We start from the raw sequence: 16421 nt of genomic DNA on the forward strand, positions 1-16421 counted from the left end.
GCCGCGTGCCTGTGCGCTTGCGAGAAAGCCAGGCCGCCGCGTGCCTGCGCGCTTGCGAGAAAGCCGGGCCGCCGCGTGCCCGCGCGCTTGCGAGAAAGCCTTGCGCCGAGTCAATGCGCTCTCGCGAAACGTCTTTTGTGGCGTGTACCGCCACATTACCCCCTTCGTTGTATTTTACTAGGATGCTTGGAATCGTACCGTCTTGCGTGAAGTTCTCCCACTTCTTGTTTTGATTTCTGTGGGTACCGGTGTTTCCTGATTTCTTGGAACCGTTGGAGCGTTTCGGGGTTCTATTTGCTTTTTTGTTTGGGCTGGTTCCTCTGCTAATATGTATGCTGGTTTTAATCGGTCCTTTGTTACATGGACGGTTTTCTCGTTGATCCGTAACTTATAGACCTTTTCTGTTCTGTTTAGGACTTCATACGGGCCGCTATACGTTGGTTGGAGTGCCCGTGTTGGTGCGTCATGCCTGAGGAACACGTGTGATGCTTTTTCCAGGTCTTTGTACTGAAAGATTGCCGGCGTTCCGTGTCTCTTAACTGGTTGTGGTCGCAGACTTTTCATAGTTTGCTTGAGTCGGAGTATGAAATCATTTGAGTTCTCCGTTGTGTCCTGTGATTCTTGAAGGAATTCTCCGGGTAGCCTTATTGCTTCTCCATATACCAATTCTGCCGGTGTTGCGTGAAGATCTTCTTTGAAGGCTGCCCTGATCCCCATCATGACTACTGGCAGAATCTCTGTCCATGCTTCTGTTGCGTGACATTTTATTGCTGTTTTTATTTGGCGATGGAGGCGTTCTACCATGCCGTTTGCTGCAGGGTGATAGGCCATTGTATGCACTTGCGTTGTACCTGTTATTTTGGTTAATTGTCGGAACAAGTCGGCCTCGAACTGCCTTCCTTGATCCGTTGTGATCCGAACAGGTGTGCCGAATCTTGCGATCCAGTGGGTGAATAGATTCTGTGCTATTGTTTCTGCGGATATGTCTGTTACTGGTATAGCTTCGGGCCATCTGGTAAATCGATCGATCACCGTGAGGCAATATCTATAGCCTTTTGAAATGGGTAGAGGTCCGACCAGATCTATATGTATATGCTCGAACCGTTTTGAAGGGGTCTTAAAACTGCCGAGAGGTGTCCGATTGTGCCTCTGTACCTTGGCTCGCTGGCAGTTGATACAGGCCCGTGTCCATTGATGGCAATCCGCTTTTATTCTTGGCCATACGTAACGTTCTGCAACTAATTTCGCTGTAGCTTTGGTCCCTGGGTGTGACAGGCTGTGTAGCGATTGAAATACTTGTCTTCTGTATTCCTTTGTGACGAACGGTCTTGCGATTGGTGTCGTTGTGTCACAATATAGTGTGAAATTCGTCCCAGAAATTTGTATCTTCTGCAGCTTCAGTGCTGAGTCTTTACTTATTAATTCTTGTAATTCAGTGTCGTCTTCTTGTGCTTTCGCTAGATCCTCTAGGTTAACTGATTCCTGGATCTTTTCGACTCTTGACAATGCATCGGCGATAGTATTATCTTTTTCTGAAATATGTCGTATATCGGTAGTAAATTGTCCGATATACTGTAGATGTCTCGTCTGCCTTGGTGAACTATGCAGTGGGTCTTGCTGAAAGGCGTATGTGATTGATTTGTGGTCCGTGAAGATTGTAAAGTCTCTTCCTTCGAGCATATGGCGGTAATGCTTAATGGCGGCATAAATCGCCAATAGCTCTCTATCATAAGGGCTGTATTTTTGCTGCGCTGGGTTGAACTTTTTGCTGAAGAAGGCTAATGGCTGCCATTCTTCTCCGTTCCGTTGTTGAATCACTGCACCTATTGCTCTGTCAGAAGCGTCTGTCGTGAGTGTGATCTCTGCTTCAGGTTTGGGATGTGCTAGCATCGTTGCCCTGGCAAGGCTTTCTTTGCATTTCAGGAAGGCCTCATCTAATTCTTTGTTCCAGGTAATTGGTGATTTCTTTTTGATCTTCGGACCACTGAGTACATCGTTTAGTAGTACCTGTTCCTTTGCAGCGTCGGGTATGAATCTTCGATAGAAATTGAGTGTCCCCAAGAATTGGCGCAGTTGTTGTATGTTCTGTGGTTTAGGAAAACTCTCTATTGCTTTGATTCTGTCTGGCGGGGTTTGTGTCTCTTTTTCCGAAACTTCGTACCCTAGGAAAAGTACTTGTTTAGCTCCGAAGATGCATTTAGTGGGATTTAGCAGAATGCCGTTTTCTTCCAACCGTTTGAAGAGTTTGCGTAGATGTTCTTCATGTTCCTCTTCGTTGCTGGAGGCCACCAGGATGTCATCGATGTATGCGTAACAGAATTCCAAATCACTCGTAATCTCATTTATGAAGCGTTGGAATGTCTGTGCCGCATTGCGTAAACCGAACGGCATGTATCGGAACTCGAAGAGACCGAAGGGAGTAGTAATTGCCGTTTTTGGTATATCGTTTGGATGCACAGGAATTTGATTGTACGCCCGAACTAGGTCCAATGTTGAGAAAATCCTTTTGTTATGGAGAGTCTGCGAGAAATCTTCTATATGCGGGATCGGGTAGCGGTCTGGTCGTCCTTGCATTCAGGCGTCTGTAGTCTCCGCAAGGTCTCCATGCGTTTTCTTTCTTCTGAACCATGTGTAGAGGGGCTGACCAAGGGCTTTTTGATGCTTGTATAACCCCTCTCGTAGCAGGAGGTTGAATTCTACTTTTGCTGCTTTTAGTTTATTCGGATCTAGCCGACGAGGGCGGCATGCCTCCGGTGGTCCCTCTGTAGTTACGATATGGTGCACGGTGGAGTGTTTGATGGTCCGCGCCCTAGTTGTAGCTCTTGTAATCTCGGGAAATTCCGCGAGGATGCGATGATATTTGTTTTCGATTGTCAATACCTTTATTGACTCAATGGATCCTGCCTCTGCTGTACCCTTGATGTGTAGCTCTGTTTTCCCGTCCACCAGCACTCCTTTTTGTAAGTCCGGTAGGAGATGGTAGTAGCTTAGGAAGTCTGCTCCGATAATGGGTGATGTGACGTTTGCTATGACGAATCGCCATGGAAATGAACGTCGTAGTCCTAGGTTTGGTTGTAGCGTGATCCATCCGTATGTAGTGATCAGAGAACCGTTTGCTGCGAATAACTCGTAATTCGTTGGCAATGTATGTCCTGTTGTCATCGAACGGGGATATACGCTTACATCGGAGCCTGTGTCTATGAGGAAACGTTCTTTGGTCGCTCGGCATGTTACATGGAGGCGGCGGGGTCTTGGGGCGGAGCCACTGGCCGCCATTAGTGGCTGCCCTGGTCTTTTTTCGAGTCTTTGTAAGTGCACGGCTGCGTGCATTTTTTTGCTTTTTCGCCGAATCTATTATGATAGAAACAGTGATTTTTATTATACTCTTTGCTTCGGCTTCGGCTTCGGCTCCTTCTGTCCGAGTCCTTTTCCTTTGTTCTTCCTCTCGAAAGACGTGTGGTTAAGGTTGCCACTTGTTTCGCTAATGCCTGGATTTGTTTTTCCAGTGTTGGGCTAGATTTTTTTTGTTTAGGAGCATCAGTTACTGCTACGATGGCCCTTGATGACATTTCATGGATGCGGTCGGCTTGTTCAGCTACTTCATTGAGGCGATCCTCAGTGCGGGTTGCGAGAATCATTTGCATTTGATTGGGAAGTCTACCAAGCCAAAGTGTTCTTAAGAGAGAATCAGGCACGTTTTCCCCTGCTAATGTGCGCAGGTGTCGTAGAAATTGCGAAGGTTTCCGATCGCCGATTTCCTCTAGTTCTAATAACTGCCGTGTCCGCTGCTCCTGGGAGATTGACATTCGTTGGATGAGAGCTCTTTTTATGGTTTCATATTTGTCCGCTTCGGGGGCTTGCGTTATTATGTCTTTAACCTCTTTTATCTGGCGTGAATCCAATTGGGAGAGGACGTAGGAGTATTTTGTGGAATCCTGTGTTATGCCGCTGAGTATGAATTGTCTCTAGTTGTGCGAACCACAATTCTGGTTCGTCGCTCCAGAAAGGGGGGATCTTAACCGCTACTTTATGAACGATTTCTCTTGCCTCGTTCTCCATCTTATTACCGTGTACGTCGGGGTCACCAATTTGTAGGGAACCGCAAGGCTGGTAGGTTCTGTATTCAGTAATCACACGGTAATAACGATACAAGTAATATTTATTCCTCCTTCATACATCAGTGTAAATAAGATCGGCGATAATGTTTATAAGGGGAATGTCGCCTCTGACGTCGGTGTCGTTCCAGGGATGCGGTCTGCGAGCCCGCGTTCCGGACCCGGCGTCGGGTAGACGTCTGTCTGCGTCGATGCGTCCTTGGTATCCCCGGGAGTCTGTGTTGCCGTCGACTGAAGACCCTCCTGTCTTCTCGACAATCGTGGGTCCCGCAGGGCTGGTGGTTCTGGCGAGATCCTTGGTGGCGTATACCAGGGTATCTGGTACCAGGGAGGCTGCTACGGACCCTGGTGCGACCGGAGGCGGAAGTGGAGTGTTCGGCCTCGGCTTGAGGACGGCCTTCGGTCTTTCACCGATTTTCTTCGCGCCCCGGGGGTGGAAGGCTGCGATGCTGGTCGCCTGCTTTCACCCTCCTGGTCGTTTCAATCGGGCCAGTGATGGGTCGTACACGATCTTCTTTCTCTCTTCCCTCAGGGAAGCCGGGATGCGTACTCCGAGAATGACCTTCCGAGGCCAAAATTCCCGGGAGGCCTCTCCCGAGCGTGGGCTCCTGGTAACCGAGACGACGCCTTGGGACAGCGGAAGTGCCGCGGGTGGTCCTGGTGTCTCCCGATGGCTCCTTCGGCCGGCGAGTACTGGCGCTGAACGCGTCCTCTTCCGGACGGTAATGATCTCCTCCTGAAGAGGAGGCTCGTTCTCCTTCGCCGCCGTGGTGATGTCTCGGTCGCTTCTTCTTCTCGAATCCTGGTTGTTTGCTTCTTGCTGGAATCTTCGGTCTTCTCGATGTGCGTTTTAAAGCAGTAATCGTAAGAGAGGTGCCTTGTCTCTGCGGGGGTCCTCCTTATATCCGCCGCTTGCTGTTTCCGAATTACGGGAAAAGCACAGTTGGCGTGCGCCGCCTGGCGGAGGTGCCCGGTATTAGGCGCGCAGTTTATAACTAGCCGCCGCGTGCCTGTGCGCTTGCGAGAAAGCCGGGCCGCCGCGTGCCTGTGCGCTTGCGAGAAAGCCGGGCCGCCGCGTGCCTGCGCGCTTGCAAGAAAGCCGGGCCGCCGCGTGCCCGCGCGCTTGCGAGAAAGCCTCGCGCCGTGTCAATGCGCTCTCGCGAAACGTCTTTTGAGGCGTGTACCGCCACAGTTAATATTAGTTTCAGTTTTAAAACTGTCGTCAGATAAAACTATTTCCATCGGCTTTTTTTCTGTATTATGTAATTCTATATGCCGATAATTTTGTTCGCTTTCAAAATCTTCATTTGCTGTTTTCTTATGTGGATGTTCAACAGGAGATGTTATTTCTATAGGCGATGTTCCAGGTGTGGTATCGAGATTAGCATTCTTCGGTTGATGAATTTGATTTTTCGTTTTTATGCATTTTCCTTCGATTTTTTTGTTTTACGCGTCGCCCTTGTCCAGATGAGCTGCTTTTGTGTTTTCTCTTTTGTTTTTTGGAAGTCATTTCAGAATTATCGTCGCTATCAATATCGGTGTCGTAATAATAAGATATGGTACTGCTATCACTATCCGACAATGTAACTCATGTAACTCGATACGTTCTTCCTTGTTCGAATCGTTGTAAGTTGGTAAATTATCAGTCCTTATTTTTTTATGTGGTGCCGGGTTACCAGATCCGTCACTACTTGTAGTTAACTGTCTTTTAGAAATAGGATGTGACGTTTTTATTTTTGATAGAGTTTATGCGAGATTGACGCGGGAGGCAAGCGCGAAACCGAAGGATAAAAATCCGCGAGGAGAGAAAACGAAGAGAAATTAATTCGACGATAAATCTAAGTCTTTTAACAATAATAGTCAGTTTATTATAACAATTATAACACTAATTATAATACACAGTCTTAAATTAATTACGCGAAAGCGATTTCAGAATCCGCGAGCAACGGAGACGACTGATTCAATCCGCGAGCAACGGAAGAACGTTTTTTCTCGTGATCGAAAAATAAGTGAGTGCGTCGAGTACCTTTAAGCCAAGAAGCGCCGTGTTCCGCGAGCGCGTCAATTTATAGCGGAGCCCTTCTCGAAAGATCCCGATTTTTCGTGAACTAATATAAATGTTCAAAACGAACGGTTAAGAATTTATTTATTTTCCTTGGATCTTTCGAGAAGGGCAAGCGCTGTTTTTAAATTGCGCTGACAAAGCGATGTCGCGCTAACGGCTGCCAGGGGCGCCGAATGATCGCTCGGACCCTCGCTCCTTTTAGCGAGGGCGTTTTGAACATTTCCGCCCGCCTCGCCAAGAGCGTTTGGCGAAAAGAATGGCTAGCGGAGGATATGCAGCTCGTCGGGAGCTCCGAACTACTGCGATGGAGGCTCGTGATCTCCATGACCGTTGATGGGGAGCACGACGAGCTTCACGACGGGTCGTACCAACTCGGAGGCTGCGGTGCGCAATGTCACTACGCGAACTTGACCATCCTCTCCGGGGTGGATTTTCGCGATACGCGCGAGTGGCCATTTCGTGGGTGGTGTGAGTTCGTTCCGGATGAGGCAAAGTCGGCCGACCTTGAAGCCCGTCTCTTCGCGCAACCACTTAGGACGGTGAGTAATGGAGTGGAGGTACTCCTTCGACCAGCGTTCCCAAAAATGGTCTCTCATTTTTTGCAGGAGCTGCCAGCGAGATAAGCGGGACGTTGGTTCATCCAGCAAGGACGGCTCGGGCACTGCAGTCAGGGCGGCTCCCACCAGGAAGTGTCCAGGCGTCAGCGCAGCCAAGTCCTCAGGGTCGTCCGAGAGTGCCTGCAGCGGCCGCGAATTAAGGCACGCTTCTACCTGAGTGAGGAAGGTACTCATCTCCTCGAACGTCAGCTTGGCGTCGCCAATCACTCGTCGGAGATGGTGTTTGAGCGACTTGACTGCGGCTTCCCAAATGCCTCCGAAGTGCGGCGCTGAGGGAGGATTGAACCTCCACTCGATCCTCTCGGAGGCGAGGCTGTCGATGATCCGGTGGTTTTCTGGCGTGCCCGCGGTGAAGAGGGCTGTCAGCTGGGAATCGGCTCCCACGAAGGTTGTCCCGCAGTCGCTTCGAAGGCTGCGACAGATGCCTCGGCGAGAGACGAACCGCCTGAGGGCCGCAAGGAAGGCCTCGGCCGTGTAGTCGGAGACTACTTCGAGGTGTACGGCTCTGGAAGCAAGGCAGACGAAGACCGCTACGAAGGCCTTGTAGGAGCGGTGTCCGCGCCCCTTGGTTGTGCGAAGTTGAATCGGCCCGGCATAATCGACCCCAGTGTGAAGGAAGGGCCTCGCTGGTACCACGCGCTCCCGTGGAAGATCGCTCATCAGCTGTTGTGGTGTCGCCGCCCGCCATCGCACGCAAGGGAGACATCGCAGGATAGCCTCCTTGACCAGTGCTCGACCCCGTGGAATCCAATAATGTTGGCGGATTAATGAGAGAGTGAGCTGTGTTCCGCCGTGCAACGCTCGTTTATGGCAGTCGTCCACAATTAGCCGAGTGAGGTGCGAGCCCTTCGGCAGGAGGACGGGGTGACGCTCGTCATAGGCTAGGATGGAGTGCTTGAGTCGACCCCCGACTCGCAGGAGACCCTCGGTACCTAAAAAGGGACTAAAGCGAGCAAGTGAGTTTGATTTACTTAAGGCAAGGCCCTGACTTATTAATTTTAACTCGGCCCTGAATTTTTCAGATTGTACTCGCCGGATCCAACAAACTCGAGCTCTCTCTATCTCCTCTGCGGACAAAGTACTGGGGAAGCGCTGTTGAGTGCCAGTGGACCGATCCTCTCTTACTCTCAGCCACCGCCGACACCAGGCTGTCACGCGTAGGAGCCTCTTCAGGGAGGAGAACCGCACCAGCTCGGCGGCCTCGCTCATCGGCGCTGCTGTGGCTTTGACATGGACTCGTGTGCGCTTCTCCGGCAGGTGCTCTTCGGTGATGTGGCCGACGGCGGTCGGCCATGCGGTGGCGTCTAAGCGTAGCCAAGGCGGACCTTGCCACCACAGAGGATGGCTCTGCAGTTCCTTGGGAGAGAGACCTCGGGAAGCGCAGTCCGCTGGGTTGTCCTGGCCTGGAACGTGATGCCACGCAGCCTGCGGAGTGGTCCTCTGAATCTCTGAGACGCGGTTCGCGACGTAGGTTTGCCACCTGGATGGGTGGCCGCGGATCCAGCCCAGCGCGACGGTGGAGTCCGTCCATAGGTGAAGCGGCGCAGTCAGGTCGAGGATTGTCAAGGCGTGTTTGGCTAGTCGGCAGAGAAGGACGGCGGCGCTTAACTCCAAACGAGGTAAGGACACCTGTTTGAGCGGTGTGACCTTTGTTTTCGCGGTGATTAGGCGGACAATCCACGAGTCGTTTGACCATGTTTTTAGGTACACGACGGCGGAATATGCTCGTTCTGAGGCGTCGGAGAAGCCATGGACCTCGACGCGGGTGCAAGAAGGACCCAGATTAATCCAGCGAGGTACTCGGATTTGCTCGAGTACTGGTATCTGGGCGTGAAAGGTGACCCAGGCTGACGCGGAGGCGTCGTCGAGCGGAGCGTCCCACTCAAGTCCTTGAAGCCAAGTCGATTGGAAGGCAATCTTGGCGCGGACCACGACCGGTGCTAGCCAGCCGAGAGGGTCGAATAGCTGCGCCACCAGAGACAGTACAGACCTCTTGGTGACGGATGGCAGTGCGATGTGCCGGGTGGCGAAAGAGAAATCGTCCGTGGCGGGGTGCCACTGCAGTCCTAAGGTGGAGTGAGCCTCGTGTGGTCGCCAGTCACGGGTCTCGCGCTGCAACTGGTGCTCCGGCGGGATATCCCAGATCACCGCTGAGTCGCTGGCTGACCACTTCCGGAGAGGGAAGCCGCCCGCCATGCAGATACTGGACAGCTGTTTGCACATCTCCTGGGTCTCCGCCATCGTCGCTGCTCCGGTTAAGATGTCGTCCATGTAGACATCTCGCAGGAGAACGGCCGCTCCTAGAGGGTACTGCTTACCCTCGTCCTCAGCTAATTGCCTGAGAGCGCGCATCGCTAGAAACGGAGCACACGCTAGGCCGTAGGTCACTGTGCTCAGCTGGTACTCGGCAGGGCTGTCTTGCGGGGAATCCCGCCACAGGATCCTTTGCAGATCCCTGTCATCCGGGTGTACCAAGATCTGTCGGAACATCTTTTCGACGTCGGTGGCTAGACCGAAGCGGTGCCGTCGCCAACGGAGTAGCACGTCGGCGAGCGGAGGCAACAAGTTCGGACCCACCATCAAGTGATCGTTGAGGGTTCTTTTCGAAGTAGTTGGCGTGGAGCCGTTAAAAACTACGCGCAGCTTCGTGGTGACACTGTTCTTCCGCAGCACGCCGTGATGCGGCAAGTAATGCACCGGTCTGCGCGACGTAGCGTCCGGAGTCACGCGAGACATATGACGCAGGTCCTCATACTGCCGCATGAAGTCGGCATAGAGGGCTCGAAAAGGAGGATCCCGAGCGAAACGTCTCTCCATGCTGAAGAGAACTCGTAAAGCCGTGGAGCGCGTCACCGAGAAGTCTGGCAGCGGGGCAACGACCGGCAGACGTACGACGTACCGACCGTCCGCGGACCGCGAATGTGTCTGGCGGAAGAAGTTCTCGCACTGTTGATCCGCGGGTGAGAGAGCTACCGCGGCGTCGGGTAGCTCTTCTTGCTGCCAGAACCTTTGTACGAGAGCGCCTAGGTCTTCCTCGACCAGGCAGTGATGTGCTGACGCATGGCGCGATGTGGACGTCGTACCGACGGCCCCAGACAATATCCAGCCCAGCGCCGTCTTTTGTGCCACAGGTTCCCGTGATTTCCCTCGTCGAAGTCCAGCCTGGAGGATCATGGCGTAGACGTCTGCTCCTAGAAGGATGTCTATGGGATCCGTCGCCAAGAAGTCCGGATCGGCGAGCTCCAGCCCATGGACGTGCGTCCACGCCCGACGATTGGCCTTGATTCCGCCTTCATAAAGTGTGAGCCGGGGGAAAACCAAGGCGGCCACGCTTATTAAAGGCCCGTCGCGCAGGGAGCGGATCTGAAGAGTGACTTGACCGCGGGCGAGGCCCGTCTGCTTGCCGCCGATTCCATACACGGCGACGGAGGTAGGAGACCGACCTAGGCGAAGACGTTGGGCCAAAGCTTCGGAAACTAGCGAGGACTCCGAGCCCTGGTCAACTAGTGCGCGTGCAGTGTGAGCGCGGCCGAACCGGTCCAGGACGCGAACGCGCGCGGTAGCGAGGAGAACTGTCGTCGTCGCCTCGACTTTGTGTTGCGCTAAGTGTGACGTCTTAGCGCTCTCGCCGGACGGACATGCCTCGTGGAGGGTCGTGTGGTGACGCGCGCGACACGACGAACAAGTCTTTTGAGAAGAACACTCGCTTACCTTGTGCCTTCCTAGGCAGTTCAGGCACAAGTCGTTCGCCTCGACGTGACGCTTCCTTTCCTCCGCCGTCTTGCTCTGGTAAAGGTCACAGAACATAATATAGTGATCCTGACCGCATAGGGAGCAGCGACCTCGCTTACTGTCCTGCTTACGCGTGTGAAGAGTGCGAGTCTTCTGTGTCGGACTTGGATGCGGTTTAGAAGAAATGGCTTCGACCTTGACAGGCTGCAACGATTCTAAAGTGTGCAGCCGACGATCCAAGAAGAGCTGGAGTTTGTCGTACGAGGGTGGATCGTTGGAATCACTAATGAAATTCTCCCACTCGCGGCGAGATCGAGGATCAAGCAGGTCAACGACGAGGTGCACGAAAAGATCTTCACCCTTCGTGATCGGGCGCCCAATGCTCTCCAGTGATCCTACCGTGCTCTTCACGCTGTGGCAAAGTTTGCGCAGTTCCACCACGGACTCGCTCTTCAGCTTCTGGAGTGACGTAAACTGGGAGATGTAACTGCGCACCAGGAGCCGCTTGTTCTCATAGTAAGCAACGAGAACATCCCATGCGCGTTCGAAATTCTCGGTTGTCGTGGGCAGGCTTCGAATCAATAATTCTGCTTCTCCTTTCAGGCATGTCTTCAGGTAGTGGAGCTTCTCGACTGAGGACGTGAGAGTGTCCCTTCCGATTAGCGATTGGAAGAGATCACGGAAGGCTGGCCAATCCTCGTACTTCCCGGAGAAATGAGGCAGCTGGATCCTCGGAAGAGTCGTGCGGGGTGCTTGTGAGGACGGCTCTGACCCTCTCGTGCCAGCTTCCTTCTCTTCCGTCTTGAGGTTACGCAGGAGGTCCAACAGCAGACCCTTATTGGCGAGGTAGGCCTCTTCAGCCAGAGCAGGTATGTCGAGTCTTATGTACTCTGAATCGGCCACTTGGTCGAGATAATTCAAGAGCTCATCGTTGTGCGCGTCGAACTTCGTCCAGTACCTTTCCAAGGACTGCAATCGCGCCTCCACTGCGCCCACCGTGATCTTGGCAGCGCCCAGCTTCATCAGGTTCTCGTGAGTACGGGCAATTTTGCCGTAGAGATCCGTTGCAGCGGTGATTGTCAACTCGGCCTTGCGACTCATGATGACTGAATTTCAGGTGACTGGTGTTCGGAGCACAGAGAACCACAACACTTCGCACTCACTCCGCGTCGTAGAAAAACCGGTCACTAAATATCCGGCTCGAAGGACCAGCAAATGATAGAGTTTATGCGAGATTGACGCGGGAGGCAAGCGCGAAACCGAAGGATAAAAATCCGCGAGGAGAGAAAACGAAGAGAAATTAATTCGACGATAAATCTAAGTCTTTTAACAATAATAGTCAGTTTATTATAACAATTATAACACTAATTATAATACACAGTCTTAAATTAATTACGCGAAAGCGATTTCAGAATCCGCGAGCAACGGAGACGACTGATTCAATCCGCGAGCAACGGAAGAACGTTTTTTCTCGTGATCGAAAAATAAGTGAGTGCGTCGAGTACCTTTAAGCCAAGAAGCGCCGTGTTCCGCGAGCGCGTCAATTTATAGCGGAGCCCTTCTCGAAAGATCCCGATTTTTCGTGAACTAATATAAATGTTCAAAACGAACGGTTAAGAATTTATTTATTTTCCTTGGATCTTTCGAGAAGGGCAAGCGCTGTTTTTAAATTGCGCTGACAAAGCGATGTCGCGCTAACGGCTGCCAGGGGCGCCGAATGATCGCTCGGACCCTCGCTCCTTTTAGCGAGGGCGTTTTGAACAATTTTTTATAATCTTTTTCTGCTGACGTATCACTAGATGTAGAGAATGCGCGTTTAGCATGTAGTGGATATATATTTTTTATATCCTCGATAGGATTTCGAGATAAAGCATCTGCATTTTTATTATTCTTTCCAGGTTTATATTTTATTTCATACTCGTATTCCGTGAGTTTTAATCGCCATCTCATTAATCGCGATGTAGGATCTGATACTGAGTTTAATCATTCTAAAGGTTTATGATCCATAACAAGTGTAAATTTACGACTGTAAATGTAAGGACGAAAATGTTTGACTGCATACACAAGAGCTAATAATTCTCTTTCAGTAGGTGAATATCTAGTTTCGGCGTTATGTAATACTCGTGATGCGTAAGCTATAGGGAGAACAGATCCCATTTTTCCTTGACTTAAAATTGCTCCGATTGCATATCCGGATGCATCTGTTGTTATAATAAATGGCTCATTAAAATTTGGATATTGTACACAAAACTTCTGAACACAAAACTTCTCGCAGTTTATCAAAAGCTTCTTGTTATTCTTTCTTCCATTCGAACATATTTGATTGTTTGGCTAAATCTGATAATGGCTTGGCTATTTTAGAAAAGTTTTCTATAAATCTTCGATAGTATCCAACAAGTCCAAGAAATTATTTAATATTTTTTCTGGTTTTTGGCATTGGAAAATTTTGTACAGCCATTATTTTTTTTGATCTGGTCGTACTCTATTTTCGCTTATTATGTCCGAGATATGCTACTTCTCTTTTTAAAAATTCACATTTATCTGGTTGTAGGAATAAATTTGCTTCTGATAAACGTTTCATTAATCGTTGAAATTTTATTTCATGCTCTTCAAGTGATCGTGCGTATATAACAATGTCGTCTAAATAAACAAATAATTCGATTCTCTGCAATCCCGTTAATACTTGATCCATTAATTTTTGAAACGTAGCAGAAGCATTCTTTAATCCGAATGGCATGCGATTATATTCAAAATGTCCGTAAGGCGTCGAAAAAGCTGTTTTATGTTTGTCATCTTTATCCATTAAAATTTGATGGAATCCAGATGCTAAATCAAATATTGAAAAATATTTTGCACTTCCCAATTGATCGAGTATATCTACAATATTTGGTAATGGATATGCGTCGCCCACCGTTTTTTCATTTAAGGCACGAAAATCTATGTCTAAATGCCATTTTTTATTGCCTAACGAATCATCTTTCTTTGGAACAATCCATAAAGGAGAATCATAAGGTGAACTTGATGGTTCTATTACACCTTTTTCTAACATTTCTCCAATCTGTCGTTGTATCTCTTCCTTATGCACTTGAGGATATCGATACTATTTGACATTAATTGGACGGTCATCGTTAGTGAATATACGGTGTTTTAACACGTTAGTTGCTCCTAAAGCTTTTCCTGGTAAATGGAATCTTTCCTTATTTTACGTTACCAAGTTCTTACCTTATAAGTTATCTTACCTTATTTTACGTTACAAGTTAATGACATTTACTCTTTCTTCTTCGTTTAAATGATCGAGATGTAGTAATTGCAATATTTTATTGACTCGTGATTCTAGATCTCTTGACTCGGATTCGTTGATTTCCTTTATTTCTTTGTTATTCTTTGTTTCCTCAAACGGATATAGTTTTACTGTAGGGATCGCTAACTTTATATCCTCATCTGATGAATTTATAACATATAGATATGCAATTCCGTGATGATTGGATACGACGCACAGTGGATTGAAACATAGGAAAGAGCGGACATCACACTTGTAAGAATGATATAACAATTAAATACAACTAGATCGAAATAATTATGCACACACAATTATGAAGTGTATACCTAATCAATTTAAATAATTGTTGAATGCAATATTGTATTAAACAACAATTTTTAAAAATTTATATAAATATCGCGCCAACATTACTGGTAACCAATATATTACGTAAAAAGATTGCACGGTCTTGCGTGAAGACTTCCGTGAAGAAATTCCATAATTATATGCATTGACATCAATAGTTTTATGAAGTACTTTGTTGATATCATTTATCTCAGAAGATTTTGCCTCAAAGATAACATATGGAACAAGATAATATCTTATAAAGCTACACACATTTTACCAATCAACCATAGTGAACAACATTTCGTAATTTACAACAATATTATCACATTTTGTGAGTAATAGTTTTGTTGTTTCTTTTTGTATTCTTTCCTTTGTTTTTTTTTAATTTCTGGATTTTCATGAACGAATTCGACTTTTATCGGACGACATCGACAATACTAAGTTCATTGATTTTAATATGAAGTTAATGGATTTGAATTTTCACACAACATCAGGTCATTCATTAATTTAATAAGAACAAAAGTAGTCAATAGTATTATCCACGTCTGTTACATTTTTTTTTTAGATTTTCTCGAGGTGCCCTCTCTCTTTTTGCAATATATCTTTCAAGGTAGCAGATAGGAGCAGCTAAAATATGTCATTTCATGAAGTAGAACACTCCTTTAATCAAATCTGATAAGTCAAAGTTTAAGATATTGTTGTGCCCGGCGCGGCACAGGGTGTGGGGTAGCCGGGGAAAGAAAATAATCGCTCCAATTATATAACAACAGAAATTTATTATACAGAATATACTTGTTTTTTCCTTATCTTTAGTCGGTTTTTTTCAAACCTTAATGTCGTCCTTTCCTGGATCGTTCGTGGTTAGTAATTATGTTGGGAGCTTCGTAGCACGGCGGCTAGCCTTCGGATTCGCACTATGTCTTATCAACGGTTGTTCTCGTTGCACAATTTAATGTTTAGTCTTCGCGCACTACTCTGACTATAGATTCACTGTTTATGACTGTCCGCCGCGGATCCGCGGTGGACGGCTTTTATTCCCTCAATTTTGGGGATTTTTGGAGGGGATCGCCCGGCGACATGACCATGTATGGTCATGGAGGTTTTTCCGGGTCGTCCAAAGTCCAAGTGCTAACGAAGGAAGTTCAAAGTTGAATTCCTTCGTTAGCGTTTTTGCGCTTCCGGGTGAACGTTCTTACGCTTGGATCGCTAAGGCAGCGATTCTATCAGGCTGCCGCATTTCCCAACAATATTTCATGCTGACACTTATTTTAATTATATATAGGATGTAACGATGCATTCCGGTGCATCGTTACGATTCCCGGCATAACATCCGCTGGAAGCTGCCGCCCGGCAGAACACCCGCCGGGCAGAGGCAGGGGCGCGGTGCGCCCACCTTTTTAAGATTGCCGAAAATCAAAATTCGGCCGAACATCGCCGAACAGAGTCGATGTGGCCCGAACCGTCGACCGGCGAAAGCCCGCGTTCGGCTCCTACCCGAATCCCTCCGAACGGGCCCGACCGTACCGCTTTCCGAAAACCCGTTCGGAAGGGGTTATACCGTCACGCGCCGACGCGGGCAATTAGCCCGTATAAAAAGGGCCACATTTTTGACGCTAATGACATTTTTCCGATCCGCTTGAAGCAGTACGCTTCCAAAAGCAATCCTCGAGAAATCCTATCAAACGCACAGAAAGAGCTGAAGACAGAGGTGGAGCGTGCTCCGTCTCCGAACGAGAGTTCTCGATTCTGACGCCAAAAGTGCAATCCGCCTAATCCGCAGCTGCAACCCTCACGGAAGGTGGAGCTTGAGCCGCCCCGGATCGGGAGTTACCGATCCAGCTGCATCGCGCAATCCATCCTTCGCGAAATAAAAACCAGGGTTATACGCACCGAACATCGTTGCACGCATCACCTGCAATTCCGCGAGCGCAGAAACGAACGCTAGAAACGAACGCGTAAACACCGCCGCGTTCAAGCGCATACGCGATTTATACGCGGACTTTAAATCGCGAAATAAATATTACGGCGAAAATCACCGTCGATTCCGAGAACCGAAGCATTCTCGGAATCTCGGGATTCCCCGCAGAAAAAGCGCCGCAAAAACGCGCGCCGTCTCGCGCGATCGTAAACATCTGCCGGCGTGCGAAAACGAGGCCGAAATTAATCAGCATTAATATTCGGCCTAATTACGCGAACCACGCGATTTATATCCGAGCTGTTATAATCACGCACACGCTCACACACTCGTCCACTCATTTACACACTCTAACACTGTACACATATTC

At 48.9% G+C, this 16421-nt stretch overlaps 2 protein-coding genes across 2 annotated transcripts; both read right to left on the reverse strand.

Annotated features, from left to right (window-relative positions):
- Positions 1-2574: 2574 nt before the first annotated feature.
- On the reverse strand, positions 2575-3330 carry LOC112639869. The gene has a single exon (XM_025415043.1). It carries the CDS (start codon positions 3328-3330, stop codon positions 2575-2577), a length of 756 nt encoding a protein of 251 aa, XP_025270828.1.
- A 3146-nt stretch (positions 3331-6476) lies between these two features.
- On the reverse strand, positions 6477-11630 carry LOC112639871. Its single transcript, XM_025415050.1, has one exon. It carries the CDS (start codon positions 11628-11630, stop codon positions 6477-6479), a length of 5154 nt encoding a protein of 1717 aa, XP_025270835.1.
- Between the last annotated feature and the right edge of the window lie 4791 nt (positions 11631-16421).

This window comes from Camponotus floridanus, unplaced genomic scaffold (assembly GCF_003227725.1).
Source record: "Camponotus floridanus strain SB8 unplaced genomic scaffold, Cflo_v7.5 scaffold114, whole genome shotgun sequence".
NCBI classification, from domain to species: Eukaryota; Metazoa; Arthropoda; class Insecta; order Hymenoptera; family Formicidae; genus Camponotus; species Camponotus floridanus.

Excerpts from the sequence above, each read along its gene's own strand:
- LOC112639869 (XM_025415043.1), bottom strand. The coding sequence starts at position 3,330 with ATGCACGCAGCCGTGCACTTACAAAGACTCGAAAAAAGACCAGGGCAG.
- LOC112639871 (XM_025415050.1), bottom strand. The coding sequence starts at position 11,630 with ATGAGTCGCAAGGCCGAGTTGACAATCACCGCTGCAACGGATCTCTAC.